Source organism: Strigops habroptila, chromosome 6 (assembly GCF_004027225.2).
Source record: "Strigops habroptila isolate Jane chromosome 6, bStrHab1.2.pri, whole genome shotgun sequence".
In the NCBI taxonomy this organism is placed as follows: Eukaryota; Metazoa; Chordata; class Aves; order Psittaciformes; family Psittacidae; genus Strigops; species Strigops habroptila.
This window is the reverse complement of record NC_044282.2, coordinates 27,234,662-27,248,736: the sequence shown is the minus strand read 5'-3', so window position 1 is coordinate 27,248,736 and position 14,075 is coordinate 27,234,662. Positions and strand designations below refer to the sequence as shown.

At 40.5% G+C, this 14,075-nt stretch overlaps 1 protein-coding gene across 6 annotated transcripts in view; it reads right to left on the bottom strand.

Annotated features, from left to right (window-relative positions):
* SNAP91 (synaptosome associated protein 91) overlaps positions 1–14,075 on the bottom strand; it is a 72,887-nt gene that overhangs the window by 19,140 nt on the left and 39,672 nt on the right. For all 6 annotated transcript variants that reach the window (XM_030489935.1, XM_030489936.1, XM_030489932.1 and 3 more), the window contains exons 15-20: positions 7,922–7,936; positions 7,606–7,776; positions 1,467–1,574; positions 686–943; positions 402–479; positions 223–294 (exon numbers count right to left, since the gene is read on the bottom strand). In XM_030489935.1, the coding sequence (XP_030345795.1) occupies positions 223–294; positions 402–479; positions 686–943; positions 1,467–1,574; positions 7,606–7,776; positions 7,922–7,936 (702 nt within the window). The remainder of the gene's footprint in view (positions 1–222; positions 295–401; positions 480–685; positions 944–1,466; positions 1,575–7,605; positions 7,777–7,921; positions 7,937–14,075) is intronic.

Below are 14,075 nucleotides of genomic sequence, written 5' to 3'. Positions count from 1 at the left end.
CTTCAGTGTCAGCCACTTCATGGTTTGCATCTTCAGCAACTGCACATCTTGTGACCAAAGCATCAAACCCACAACTTAGTATCTCGGCTTAAAGACGTGAATTGGCAATAAGTTTGGGTTGTTCTCCCCGCCTCCCCCGCTTTTTTTCTTGACTCTTGGAAAAAAACACAAACATCCAAACCCAGGAAGTCTGTAGGATGGCCTGTGAAAACAAGCACTCACCAGATAAGAGATCAGCAGTGAGAGAACTCTCAGGCACAGGAGAAGCTCCATGTGGTGGAGATGAAAAAGCATCTTCCAGAAATGTAAGAAAAAACAAGGAGAAGTAAGTATCACTCAAGACAGTTTACACCATTGCACAGCATTAAAGCAACAGAGCATTGGAAGAATTCTCTCTTTACCTGTACCAAAGAGATCTATGCTAGGAGTAGTGTCTGGTTTAGGTGCTGCAGGTACATCGGGAACAGACTCAAATAAATCTAGGGCCAAGAACATAACATATCTTTAACTCATTTTTGAAAGGTGGAACTGAAAGCAGAACTTTCAAGTCTTGCACATTGTATTTGAAGTTAACAGGCTCTCTGGTTTGAAAGCCAAGCACACAGCATGCATGCAACATGGATTTGTTTGTTCTGTACTCTGACAGATCAATCCACCAGAATCAAAGAGTTAAAAACAAAATTACCACCAAAGATATCTAGAGCAGGAGGAGCAGAGGTGGTGGCGGTAGCAGAAGTGGTGGCAGTAGTGGTAGTGGCAGTAGCTGTAGTAGCAGTAGCAGCAGCAGCAACAGCAGCAGGTGGAGAAGGAGTTGTTGCAGGAACTGGAGTGGCTGCACTAGTTGTAGGGGTAACTACAGGAACAGCAGTCTCTGTTGGCTTCATAGCAAAGAGGTCCAGCTCAGGAGCAGCCTCTGCACTACCTTCGGATGGGGCAAAGGGGTCTTGTAAAAAGGAGAGGGGAAATATATGTGTATGCATACTTAGGATCAGTGAGGCAGGAAGTCAAGAACAAAGCAACTACAGGCAATGCACATACTGAAAATACACGCACACACACAGAAGAGGTCACTCTAACATGTAGCTTACTTATCCAGACATGTTACTTATGTTTTTCCAAAATAAAGACCATCTGAAAGGCTGAGCAGTCTAGTGACTAAAGGGGAGAACTTTCAAAGGCTGTTTGACAAAGCCAAAAATAAAAGACAGAAATACGACAAAAGAACATCCAGTTTAGCAGGTTACTGCTTACAAAACTCAGCACTGACAGAATTGTTTATTAGCACTCCCAAATAACCACAAAGTTACTGAGACTTGGAAACAGGCAGTTTTGTTAAGCATGCTTTTCAGTCTAAGGTTTGTTTTGACCAATTGCAAACACTATTAAGATTTCAGAAAAACACACTGCCATGTAGTTTAAACAAAAAAACAGCAAAACAAGAGACTATCTAATGACATAAAACCCACCATTTCCTGAACATGCATCAAGAGCTGCTGCTACAGGGGTTGGGGTAGCTGGTGCTGCTGCCCCTTCAGCTGCTGCAGGGGCTTCCCCAGGAGAAGCTGCAAAGGCATCTTGGGTGCAGTTTAAGAACAGAAATCAAAAGGAAAAAGGATAAAGAGAAGAAAAATATAGTAAAAGAACCAAGTTAAATTGCACAGGTAGATCCCCTTATACAACATGAATGTTTTTACTCTGACAGCAGGACAAGTCATGCAGCGCAAAACGCTTTGTATCACCCCAACCCCACGCAAGCAGGTTCTAGACAGGGTTTGAAGATGGAGCTTCTTGGGTTGCCCACAGGAAATACAGCGAGTGTAAAAGGCATTATTCTCATTGTATAAGGGTTCAGAGCAACATGCTCATGTACTACCCAAAATCAACTAATGAAGAAAGAGCAGAGAAATGGTAGTAACTTGATGTTAATAAAGGTATTAAAAAACTTGCATGCTCAAAGCCCGTAATACATGTGAGTTGTCTGCAACTGTGAATTTACTTGCATAGTGCTTTGCAAACTTCAGCACTGTAACAAATAAAAATCCAATTACATTGGCAGAGATTTGCATCTACCATTTCTAGGTTTTGAGCCAAGTCAGGCATGCAACATCTGAGAAATTGGACTTACTTGTTTCTTAAGAGTATTCCAATTGGATCTTTCTGAAGCCATAACCTCATGCATAGGTTATATTTACTTAGCTTGCTTCTGACAGATCAAGAATGTTCATCTTAACTACTGGCCAGCAATAGTTGTCTCTCCTTCTTGTAGGATCACCTCCAGGCCAATCAGTCAAGTTAGGGAAAACAACTGGTTTGGGGTTTTGGATGGCTTGCTCGTGAGTTTTCTTTGACAGTTAGTTTGTTTGCCACTTACTAAGTGGTATGTTTAAACTTCAAGCTCTCAACTTTTACAGCATTATTCCTCTGCTTAAACCACCATCTGTAGCTCTTACTTCCATGAAGTAGTCCTAATGGACAGTGCCGTTTGGACTATCTCCACAGGCAAGCAATTTCTTCACAAAAAGACTGCACAACTAAGATTAAATACTTCAAGATGCTCATAAAGGCCATTCTTCTACTGATACAAAGTTAGCAAGTTAAAAAAAAAACAAACACCAACCAACCAACCAACCACAACAAAAAATACCCAACTGTTGGGGGATACCACGATTGCACTGTCAAACTAGTACAGGAAAAAGCTTTACATGCTTTAACTTGAGTGTCATTTTAAAATGAAAACAAACCATTTTAAAAACAAGTTTGTGCCAGTTAATCTAAAAAGCTCAAAAGAACATGCATTGAAACTTCAACAGAAGAGACAGAAACCAATTAATCTTGTACAATAGAATTAAAATGAGTTAATAGCAAAAAAGGCCTGCTAATAAGCCATTTCAAATATAATTCTATTTTTCACATAACAGTGGTCAACAACAAAACTGGATGGCAGTTGTCCAAGTTAAAAAACAAACAAACAAACAAAAAACCAAAAACAATTAAAAAAATCAGAATTTGTCAAATCACAGTATTTTATGTCTACCAGACACTGGCATAACCACAAAGAAGAAATTTAACACACAACTGGACTGAAGAGTTTTGAATTGTAATATGTGTGAATATGCTATGCATATGGTCATGTGTGTTGGATTTTGCTCCACAGGGGCAGCTTTCAGATGGAGGGTCACCCTGGGCTCTTTCAAAAGAGCACAATTCTGTACACACAAGTTTGTAGGCTAACCACACAGAAGTTTTTCAATAATACTTATAACAATTTTCCAGCATGAAGGATAGACTCCAGAGTTCATATAAAGTGGGATTTCAGAACACAGAGTTAGTCACCAGTTCTATGTTGTGACCACTTCGGTCTCAGAGTAACACCTATTTCTGTCCAGATGGAGATTACTGAAGTTCCATGTACAAAAAGCCATAGATTAGGGTGGGCATGAATTCCTTCCAGCCCATAGAGGGAAGGCAACAGAAAGCTTGCCACCAGCTTTATTATTTATTGCCTTTTCTGAATAAGGATGTTGCCCAGCATTATCATTTTCTTTAGCAGCATATACTTGGGTTAAATGGCAGGTAGGATAACCACCTAAGTTCATAATGGAATCTAAAGGAGATTTTTAAATATTACTTGCTCTGAGAAGTTCAAGAAATCTGTATGAGCATAGAGACAAACCAACCTGAACAGGTGACCCTGCAACTCACAGCTGGAACCAAGGGCATGTTGTTTGCTTGTTTGTTGGTTGGTTTTAGGTTTTTTGTTTGTTGTGGGGGCTTTTTGTTGGTTGTGGTAGGTTTTGGTTGTTGTTTGGTTTGGAGGGTTTTGGTATTTTTGATTTTGGTTTGATTTTTTTGTTTGTTTGGTTGTTTCAGTTAATGTCTATAGAGTTCTTTGAAGCCTTTCAAAAGGCTCTGCTGCACTGGAACAGATGCCCTCTGCTAAAATCTAGGATGACATGCAGAAATGGGTACAACTAAGTACTGCATATTTTATTAGCCAAATAAAATCACCCCAAACAAAAAAAAAACAACCCTCAACAATACAAACAAACAAAACCCAGGACTGTTTCTTTTGTGTTCCTCCATATCAGCATAGTAACACTGCATTTGCATATCCAGCACTGTAAGGGATTATACAATTGACTTATAATCGTTTCATGTATTACACAACATGTGAAACAACCCTATGGAAGGCACAAGTATAGGAAAGATCACAGAACTCAAGTGTTCTGGTGAAAAGAACTTTTTTCTTTTTCCACAGGTTTTTCCTCTTCAGCCACCCTCCATTACTTTTGACATGGAGAACCTGACCTGAGTTAACATGAAATATTCCACCAGGCTCAGAGCTAGGAAAGAATCATGAGAATGATGGGATTTAGTTTGTTTCTTAAAATAAGCACTAGTTTGCTACACCAGCATGTTCCAGCATAAGGGACATTCATTAGGTCTCTAATGGCAAAAAGTCTTCAACTGCTTTGTGTTTAGTTTCTTTAAAGGGGAAACCATAGTTCTCCTGCCTACTTACGACTCATATCATATGAATGCTTAATAACTGACATTTGCACAGTGTCTGTCACGACTTGTTATTTGAACTGCATACAGTGTAATCATACAAAAAAATATAACTCAAGAGCACACATTACTAGCATCTAAAAACACTGTGTCCAAATCTATTACTGAGATACACAGCATTTCAAGATATTTAGATATTTCGCCTTTCTTCTACCTTTACATTTCTCCCCCAGGAATGATTCCAGCTGGACTTTGAAAACAGCCTTCTCTTGTTTATCTTAGAAACAAGATAAGGAATTCTTCAAGCTGGCCCAGGTAACTGAAAGCTTGCCTACTAATCAGATCAAATTCTTCCAAAAAAGCTATGCTGGATCAATGCTGCATTTCTTTTTCTGTTTTCCAAGACCATGTTAGAAATGAATATGTAATGCAAAGCTGCTTTTCCTCCTAAAAAACAAAACCCAGCCATTAGCAGCATGCAGGCTCCTATCAGCTAAAGTATCAGTGATACAGTGCAAGAGAGTAACTCAACAGCCATTCCTGCAGGGTCTCCTCTCCTGCTTCTTCCATCAACTTGGCTGCCTTTCTCCTGCAGCTTTCAGTTTCCTTTCCCTACCCAGCCACTCGCTGAAGACTCTTTACATTCTTTCTCCAGAGATCACTGCTCCTGTACCTTCCTCTACCACACCTCACCACAAGAAACCATGGAAAGCAACTAAGAACTGGCAAGCTGCAAAAAGTTAACGTGACCTTGAAGACTTTCTCTAGCAGACCTCAAAGGTCAAACACCTACTTATTAAGTGTAAGCATTCCTAGCACCACAAAAGCTAGAGAGCAGCAGTACCTGCCCAAAACATACCAGTTCTTGTGCTGTACTCAATCTTAAAGTAAACAAGGAATGTATGGAACACCACTTACAAAACCAGCTTCGGGGAGGGGAGGGTGGCATGGGGTGGGGAAGCACACAAAAAAATCCCCACAAACAAACCAACCAACCAACCAACCCACAAACCAAAAAAATAAAAACACCTCAAAAAAAACCCCAACACCAAAACACTCATGTGAGATGGAAGTTCAATATGACTCCAGGATCTTAAAAGGGTATCTTGAAGGCACTGCAAAAGTACCTTTACTGCTGAGTGTGTGTAGAGATTTTTCTCCTTGAGAACTAGAGATTTTCTGCTATTGTAAATAATAAAACCTTACTTTGTCTGAAGTGTTCCAGGAAAAAGTCAGCATTCTTCTAACATACAATCCATCAGAGATTTATAGTATTTGAGCAACAAAATACTCTCTTTAAATTAAAATATCAAGTCACGGAAGTCTGGATACTGCAAAAGTAAAACTCTTTCCACTTTGGAGGATGAAAGCAACTCCTCTTCCTAATGTGTGCCACTAAGTAATCTAATGATCAGCTAAATCTCTAGAAACTAAAAGCATCCAGCTCTTTATCACTCTCTTTGCCACTTTATAAACATGGAAGTAGACACATGATTTGGTATTAGATCTTTTTCCAGGCACAGAATAGTGGAAAAGGTAGAAAAAAAGAAGGATACATCTTGCTGCTGTACTACTGGAAGAATAGGCAAGGGTTGGTGTTTTTCTAATCCTGTTGCAAGTTTACAGTGATTTATAGCCATTTAAGTATCATTTAGGTTTTTTTAAAGTCTGATATCGATGCTAAATTTATAATGCAACTTGAAAGTGCTGTATCGAAGACCGGCTTGACCCCAGGGTCTACGTACCAGAAGTTCTACACGCTATGCTTCTACAGGGGTGTTAATGAGCACAGGCCTTGGCTTCTGCAACAGGCTTGTCAGAGTAACCAACATCAGAATCTCTCTTGCTTCTAGTGGTGTCCAGAATCATTGCCTGTGATTGTTTCAAAATTGCTTCTGAACTGCCTGATCCTGTGGCCCTTGGACTATTACCCATCTTTGTAAAAGGAAGGGTGAAGTAGCAGGTAGCAGTTGTACTCCTTTCTTACAGCTTCTTGGCAGTTTTATTAGGGATAATTTGGAGCTGTCTGTTGAAGTCAGTCCTAAAAAATCTTCCAACTGGGAACTTTCAGTCTTCAGAAAAAACCTTTGCAGACAAAGTGTTTACATATGAGACCTATCCAGCACTCCTGTCACTAGAAGCGATGAACAACCCCACAGAGAACATACTGGAATTCAGTTCTGATAGCACGTAAATTATTAATTCCTTACATGCACTGTCATGCTGAAAGAATGCATCAGAGGAAGAGATATCTAGAAAAATACAGTGGTTGGGTGATCTTAAACATGTTAATAGTTTGTAAATCATAAGATTTCTCCATTAACCTGGGCTGGTATAATGTTGAAAAGAAACAGTAATTTCAGTTATGCTGTTGAGAAGCCTCCTGCTCTATGGGAGTAACAAGAACACTGACAACATATAGCAGGACATTTACTCTTAATCAAGAGGTTAGAAGCTAACATTAGAGACTGAAAGAGCCTAACTAAACTATAAGAATATGTTTCCTCTACATTAGTTGTATAGTTGGCACTTAGTATAAGTTCATTGCCACTTTAATTTACTGTTAATGCTATGTGAAATAAAACCCAGACTCAAAAATGCTCAAATACAGTAATTTTACCTAGCTCAATACTATATTTACAAGTAAGATCCAAAAGAAACACAACACAGCTCAAGCATGGCATGTAATGAAGGGGCAGGAAGCTGCCACATCCATCCTCTTCAACTATGAAAGCACAACTTCTTTTCCTCAGAAATTATAGTACAGTACATAATTATTGAATCATGTGGAAAGAATACCTGCTTACCCCAGCGTGGACCTGAAAATAATGTTCTTAGTTATTCAACCATAAGGTAACTCAGTGTTAAGTGGACACAGTTTTCCATTTCTATATATATGCAGAGCAGCCTATTAGCTAAAAGCACAGCAAACAAAGAGGTAGTTGGACATTTTACATTTCCTGTTCCATCTAGCATCCAACACACAGGCACCTCTGTATTGTTAACTAAATTAGAGGCCTTATTATAATAGCTAAACCCAATATAGCTTCATCTACCTTATGAGCTGGTGCAGAGCACTATTGCAACCAAACTAACCTCCAAAGAGATCCACTTCAGCAGTGGGAGCAGTAATAGTTGTAGTTGTAGCGGCAGCAGCTGAAGTAGTTGTAGTATCAGTAGTTGCAGCAGTAGTTGCAGTAGGCTCTGGGGCAAATGGATCTGAAATCTGTGGCTCAGAGGTAACACCGGAAAGTGCAGCCAGATTATCTATATGCAACCATATAATGAAGATCAAACAGGAAAATTAAGGGGAAGAGGGAAAGAGACCACAATCACTCAACTCCAGAAAGCTGGAGCTTTTCATAAGGAGTCTTAACAACCAAAAGAGTTAGAAATCAAAAATATTACTCACCCTCTCCCAAGAGGTCTAGTAATTGTCCATTAAAATGACAGCATAATAAAGAAACAGACCAATTAGAACTGCCAGATTGAAGATGTTCATTAGCCATATGCTCATGCTTTAAATGACATGTCTAGGTTAAACACAATTTAAGCACCTGATTTTCTAACATTCAAGGGGTTATTGTTACATGACAACGCTCATTCTATTTAATAGCTCTATTCGAAACAGAACCAGTATATATGTCTCACACATTTGATAAGTTCCTTAATATCTAATCAGTAAGATGTTCGAACACTGGTAGTATTTATCACTTCTGTTTTCTACAGCTGGTTTTCTTAAACTGTAACAGAGAGAACCAAGTAATGGCCTGTAAAGATTGACAAGAAGGTCTCCTACCTTTCACTATGCCAGGGTAAAGCAAAGGACCACTTCTTAGAAGCTCAGATCACCACTAAATAATTCTCTCTTGCATTTAATTAAGCAGTGTGAGAGTAAGACCATAAGTAGGTAGACTTGTCTGAAGTTTGAGAAGCTAACATCCCCCAAGAACACAGAAGAAATTTTAAATGCAAGTTCCTGGGCCTAACAGCACAAAGATTCAAGACTTCTACCCAAGTAAAAGTGTACATGAGAGGATTAAGTCCAAATGAACTCCAGCGCTCATGTGTAAGTACAGTAAACAGGCATAGCTGAAGCTTATTTAAATCAATGAGCTATGAGTAGAACATACTCAGATACCAAAGAGAATCTCAAGATAATTCTGCTTAGTTGCAAATATTTTCTAGACCAAAGTAGACAGAAAGCAATCAAAATCAACATTATAGTCATTAAAACTATACAGAATTCAGCTTACTGTTCTGCCATAGTGAGCTGTTGTGATCCACTCATCAACCCTAGAACCCTTCACAAAACTGGCACTAAAGCCAAGGTACCTTAGCAGACAGCAGCTTGCAAATACAGTATTAAGTTACTTCAGGATGCAATACATGGCATCCCTACTGCCCCAAGCACATTCTGAGAGGCAGACAGGGTGTGGGTCTTGCACTTGAGACAATTGCTTAGCAAAAAAACAAAAAGACAGAAAAAAATAGGAGAGCAGCTCCTCTTTGAAAGCTTTTCCTACATTTGTAATAAAGCAAGCATACTATGCAGGAACAACCACCTCTGTTAACAACGGCTATGAGGAGTATGAATGATCAGCAGGCTGGTTCTGTTCCAACTTCAATTCCTTAGTCAACTTCTTCTGGAAATCAATAAAGCAGTTTTAATGACAAACTTTCCTACAATTTGATGTCCTCTGAGATAAGTCAGATTGATCTCAAAGACAGAGGAAGCTTTTCCTACATGAAAAACAACTCTAAGCTATAAAACCTTGTGAAAACTAACCAGTTTGGCTCATTACATTTTTATACTGCAGTTAGAATAGTCTGGGCTCAACAACTACCTATTCACCAACCAGTAGCTCAGTGTTGCTCCTAGAATCATTGTACATGTAACAGGGTCATAGGTTCATCTGATCCACACTGAACAGCAAGCACAGAGTCCAGATGCGTTACTATGGGTCTGTATGTAGGCAGCAAAATGATTTGAGCAAGCACAGCTCAATCTTCACAAGTTTTTATTTTACAACATTTGTTAACAAGGCACTGAGAAACCACATGTAGGTATTTTTGTTATTGGTTCCTTGGGAGAGCTTGTACTCGAGACTGACTGCACAAGCTGAGGTAAGTCAAAATAGCATTCTGAAAGAGCGTAGCAGCAATATTAAAAATGCAGCACTCTGGTATCTCATTACTGCACACCAGGTGGACACCTCACAGCTAGACTTGAAATAAGCAACTGTTGCCAAACTTTTACTTTTTATTAACTTATTCCTTTTGTTATCCAGTTATAGACTGGATCACAATATAGTGAAATCACACTTATGCAGCATGGCAATATACACTTATTCTTAACATGGGAAGGATTAAAACCAATGCTTTATTGTATAGTAATATTAAAGTAGCAATACTAATAGCAAATTCGTATTCTAAGGTGCAAGGTAATTCAGAGCAGAAATTCAAGTCAATTTGCTTTTATATCTGAGAGTCAGATCTTGTGATGATGCAGAATGTGACCTACTGTTTTTTTTGTAATACTACAGTCTAGTTTGCCTGCCAAATGTCTATCTATCTCTTCACCTTGTGATATGCTGCAGGAAACTCATTGCCCTGCCTTGAGCATCTCCAGTTCGCAGAAAAGGGTATATTTTCACAAATTATAGTTCACTGAACTATACAGTACTATACTATAGTACACTGAACATACAGTATTGCCAGAATACATAGAATTTACACTGCCAGTGAGACTGAGAAATCGAGACTGTTTGTTGGTGATATATATTAATCAGGTTTATGTGACATTTAAAGTGCTATCTTGATGCTGCATCTTGAAGTATTTGATATTCACATTTTCCTACCTATTCTGAACTGCAGCAATTCTCCCAGCTTCCTCCCCCTACTACTTCTTTCTCCCAAGTTCCCATGTTGCTGTGGGCCAGAAGAGTTTTGCAGATAAGAAGCTGAAGCAGCATGGAGGCACTGTTACATATCCTCGTTGAAAAACAACGAGGTGGTTGGTGACAGCCAACATGGCTTCACTAAGGGGAAATCCTGCCTGACCAATTTGGTGGCCTTCTATGATGGAGCCACGGAACTGATGAACAGGGGCAGAGCAGTTGACGTCATCTACCTGGACTTGTGCAAAGCATTCGACACTGTCCCGCACGACATCCTTGTCTCTAAACTGGAGAGACATCAATTTGATAGATGGACCACTCGGTGGATAAAAAACTGGCTCGATGGCCACACACAAAGAGTTGTGGTAAATGGCTCGATGTCCAGTTGGAAAGCTGTAAGGAGTGGTGTCCCTCAGGGATCGGTGTTGGGACTGGTCCTGTTCAACATCTTTGTCGGTGACATGGACAGTGAGATTGAGTGCGCCCTCAGCACGTTTGCCGACGACACCAAGCTGTGTGGTTCGGTTGATACGCTGGAGGGAAGGGATGCCATCCAGAGGGACCTTGGCACACTTGTGAGGTGGGCCGATGCCAACCTTATGAAGTTTAACCAAGCCAAGTGTAAGGTCCTACACCTCGGTCAGGGCAATCCCAGGCACTGCTACAGGTTGGGCAGAGAAGAGATTCAGAGCAGCCCTGCAGAAAAGGACTTGGGGGTGTTGGTTGACGAAAAGCTTAACATGAGCTGGCAGTGTGTGCTTGCAGCCCAGAAAGCCAACCGTATCCTGGGCTGCATCAAAAGAAGCGTGACCAGCAGGTCGAAGGACGTGATCCTGCCCCTCTACTCTGCCCTCGTGAGACCTCACTTGGAGTGTTGTGTACAGTTCTGGTGTCCTCAACACAAAAAGGACATGCAGCTGTTGGAGCGAGTCCAGAGGAGGGCCACGAGGATGATAAGAGGGCTGGAGCACCTCCCATATGAAGACAGGCTGAGAGAGTTGGGGCTGTTCAGCATGGAGAAGAGAAGGCTGCGTGGAGACCTCACAGCAGCCTTCCAGTATCTGAAGGGGGTCTACAAGGATGCTGGGGAAGAACTCTTCCTTAGGGACTGTAGTGGTAGGACAAGGGGTAATGGGTTCAAACTTAAACAGGGGAAGTTTAGGTTAGATATAAGGAAGAAGTTCTTTACAGTGAGGGTGGTGAAGCACTGGAATGGGTTGCCCAGGGAGGTTGTGGATGCTCCAACCCTGGCGGTGTTCAAGGCCAGATTGGACAGAGCCTTGGACCACGTGGTTTAGGGCAAGGTGTCCCTGCCCATGGCAGGGGGGTTGGAACTAGATGATCTTAAGGTCCTTTCCAACCCTTACGATTCTATGATTCTATGATTCTATGATCTTCCCAAAAGCTCTGGGTGGAAAGAAGGTCAACTTGTCCAGTCTCCTGCTCAGAACATTAAGCCCAATACCAGCTCAGGGTAGTGATGGCTTTGTCTAGTCAGGTCTTGAAAAATCTCCAGGAATGGAGTCCACTAGCTCACATCAAAATTCTGCTCCAGCGCTGCCCTATCCTCCAAGTAAAATCATGTTTTCTTCATGTCCCATGAGCCTTTTAAGCTGCAATCGGTTGTTATTACCCTTCATTATAATCAACTATCATTTTGAAGAAAATTTTGGCTCTGCTCTGTAACTCCCCTTCAAATAGGTGTAGGCCACTATTAAGAGTCCCCTTTAGCTTCCTCTTTGCCTGCTGACAGAGGCCCCGCTCCCCCAGTCTCTTTCCACAGTGACTGCACTCTAGATGCCTGGAGTCCTGGTAGCCCTCTGCCAATCTCCTCTGCCTTACATCAGAACTGGATGAAGTACTCCTGATGTGGTCTCACCTGCACTATCTAGAAGGCCCCGTAGTACACATGAGACTGTACAATTTTAATGATTACCTGCAGGTTTAGTTGAAATTAGTAAATAAATAAATAAATAAGAAACCAACAAAAAACCACAAAACTAAAACCACCACAAACCCAAAACCCAACTCTTAACATAAGCTCAAAGGTTTTCTCATTACCACATGAAACATTAATGGAAATTTCAGTATTTTCACACCAAAGCCATTCCAGTTCTCAATTGAAGCGTGTCTGACACAGTGTTTGGCCATAATTTAAAAAAGGTGGGGTTTTTTTTATGAAAAGAGACAAAAAACCCTAGCAAGATTCCAGTGCAGTAACAGGTCATCATACTTGGGACTCCTGCCAGCAGTAAAGCAGACAAACTTGAAGCTTACTAAGTTACGAAAATGCTATTCTGAAAGGCAAGACTGAAGTATACTTGGTGAGGTTAGCAGTAATCCTGTTCAAAGGAAAGAAGTTAGCTGTCATTTTCTGTTGTAGAAAGAAAGGACTAGGTGCATTACTACTCAACTTTAAATAAAAACACCCAAGTTAGAAACTAAGGTGCTTTGTCTGAAAGAGCAAAGCAAAAAACCCAAATAAATCATCTTTCAATTGCAATGCAAATCAATATTTTCCAATATTGATGACAATTTACTCTGCATGAATGAGCAACTGCTTCAAAAAGTTAGCTGAGAGGTCTGAGCACTTTTGAACATCTCAAACGCTTGTGTTCCAGCACCTGGAAATTACAAAGCAAGACAAATAGGATGCAATACAAAATTGCAGAATAATTAGTCCCAGGCATCCTACAATAGACAACTCTCTAGTCTTGCTTTCTGGGTAGGGTTACACTTCAGTAAATAAAATTGACACTGCTGAAAAAAAACCCACCTCAATTCAACAGATTAAATTGGAATATGCAAAACATGTTCTACATGATAGCCATAGCTATCCTCTTATAATGAAGTGGCTGAGATACAATACCATCTTTAACGAACTAAAGGTAAGAACAGAAACAGGGAATACAGAAGCCACCAGTAACCAGTATTAGCATTCATGGCAGAGTCAGCATGACTCAGTGTAGCATTCCTGCTGTGAAAGGGCTGATGAGTTTCTTACGCTGCCACACAGGATCTCTTAAGATTACACCATAGTAGGGTTACAACTATGTAAGTTAAATCAGGTTTACTGGCCTAATTACTTGTCTTCAGAGGACAGGAATGAACATTGCCTACATTTATTGCAGTCCTCTACACATCACCAGCTGCTAGTGCTGCTTGCAACAACAGGCTCAGTTCACCACAGAGCACATACTTCAGACAGCTGGTTAGGTATTCCTATTTGAAAGCAGTTAGCCCTCTACTTCTAGTGTCATTATTCTAAGCAGACAAAGGAGGTTTTAATAAAATATGTTAAAGGTTGTCAGAGGTCATCACACTTCCAGTAGAACTAATTTACCACCATTGGCTTTACATGAATTTTTGTTTTAAAAGATATTTTGATCCTCCCCCTACTGATCTGTGGGTTTTGCTTTATGGACAGAAGTGTTGATTTCTGTGCTCACCTTGCCAATAAGCACATGCGCAGTTCTAGTTCTTCTCTTTTAAAGTGCCTACCCTACCTGTTCACCTTCAGCCATCCCCCCCCGCTCACTTTTAGTCACATAATCCTGGCTCCCCCCAGCTTTGCAGTCAGGCCCTTGTAAGCAGCTTATACTATTATGCATACACTTGGAAAAAGGAGTAGCCTTGTGCTGCAAAGGGAAGCCTGACTGTCAGGTC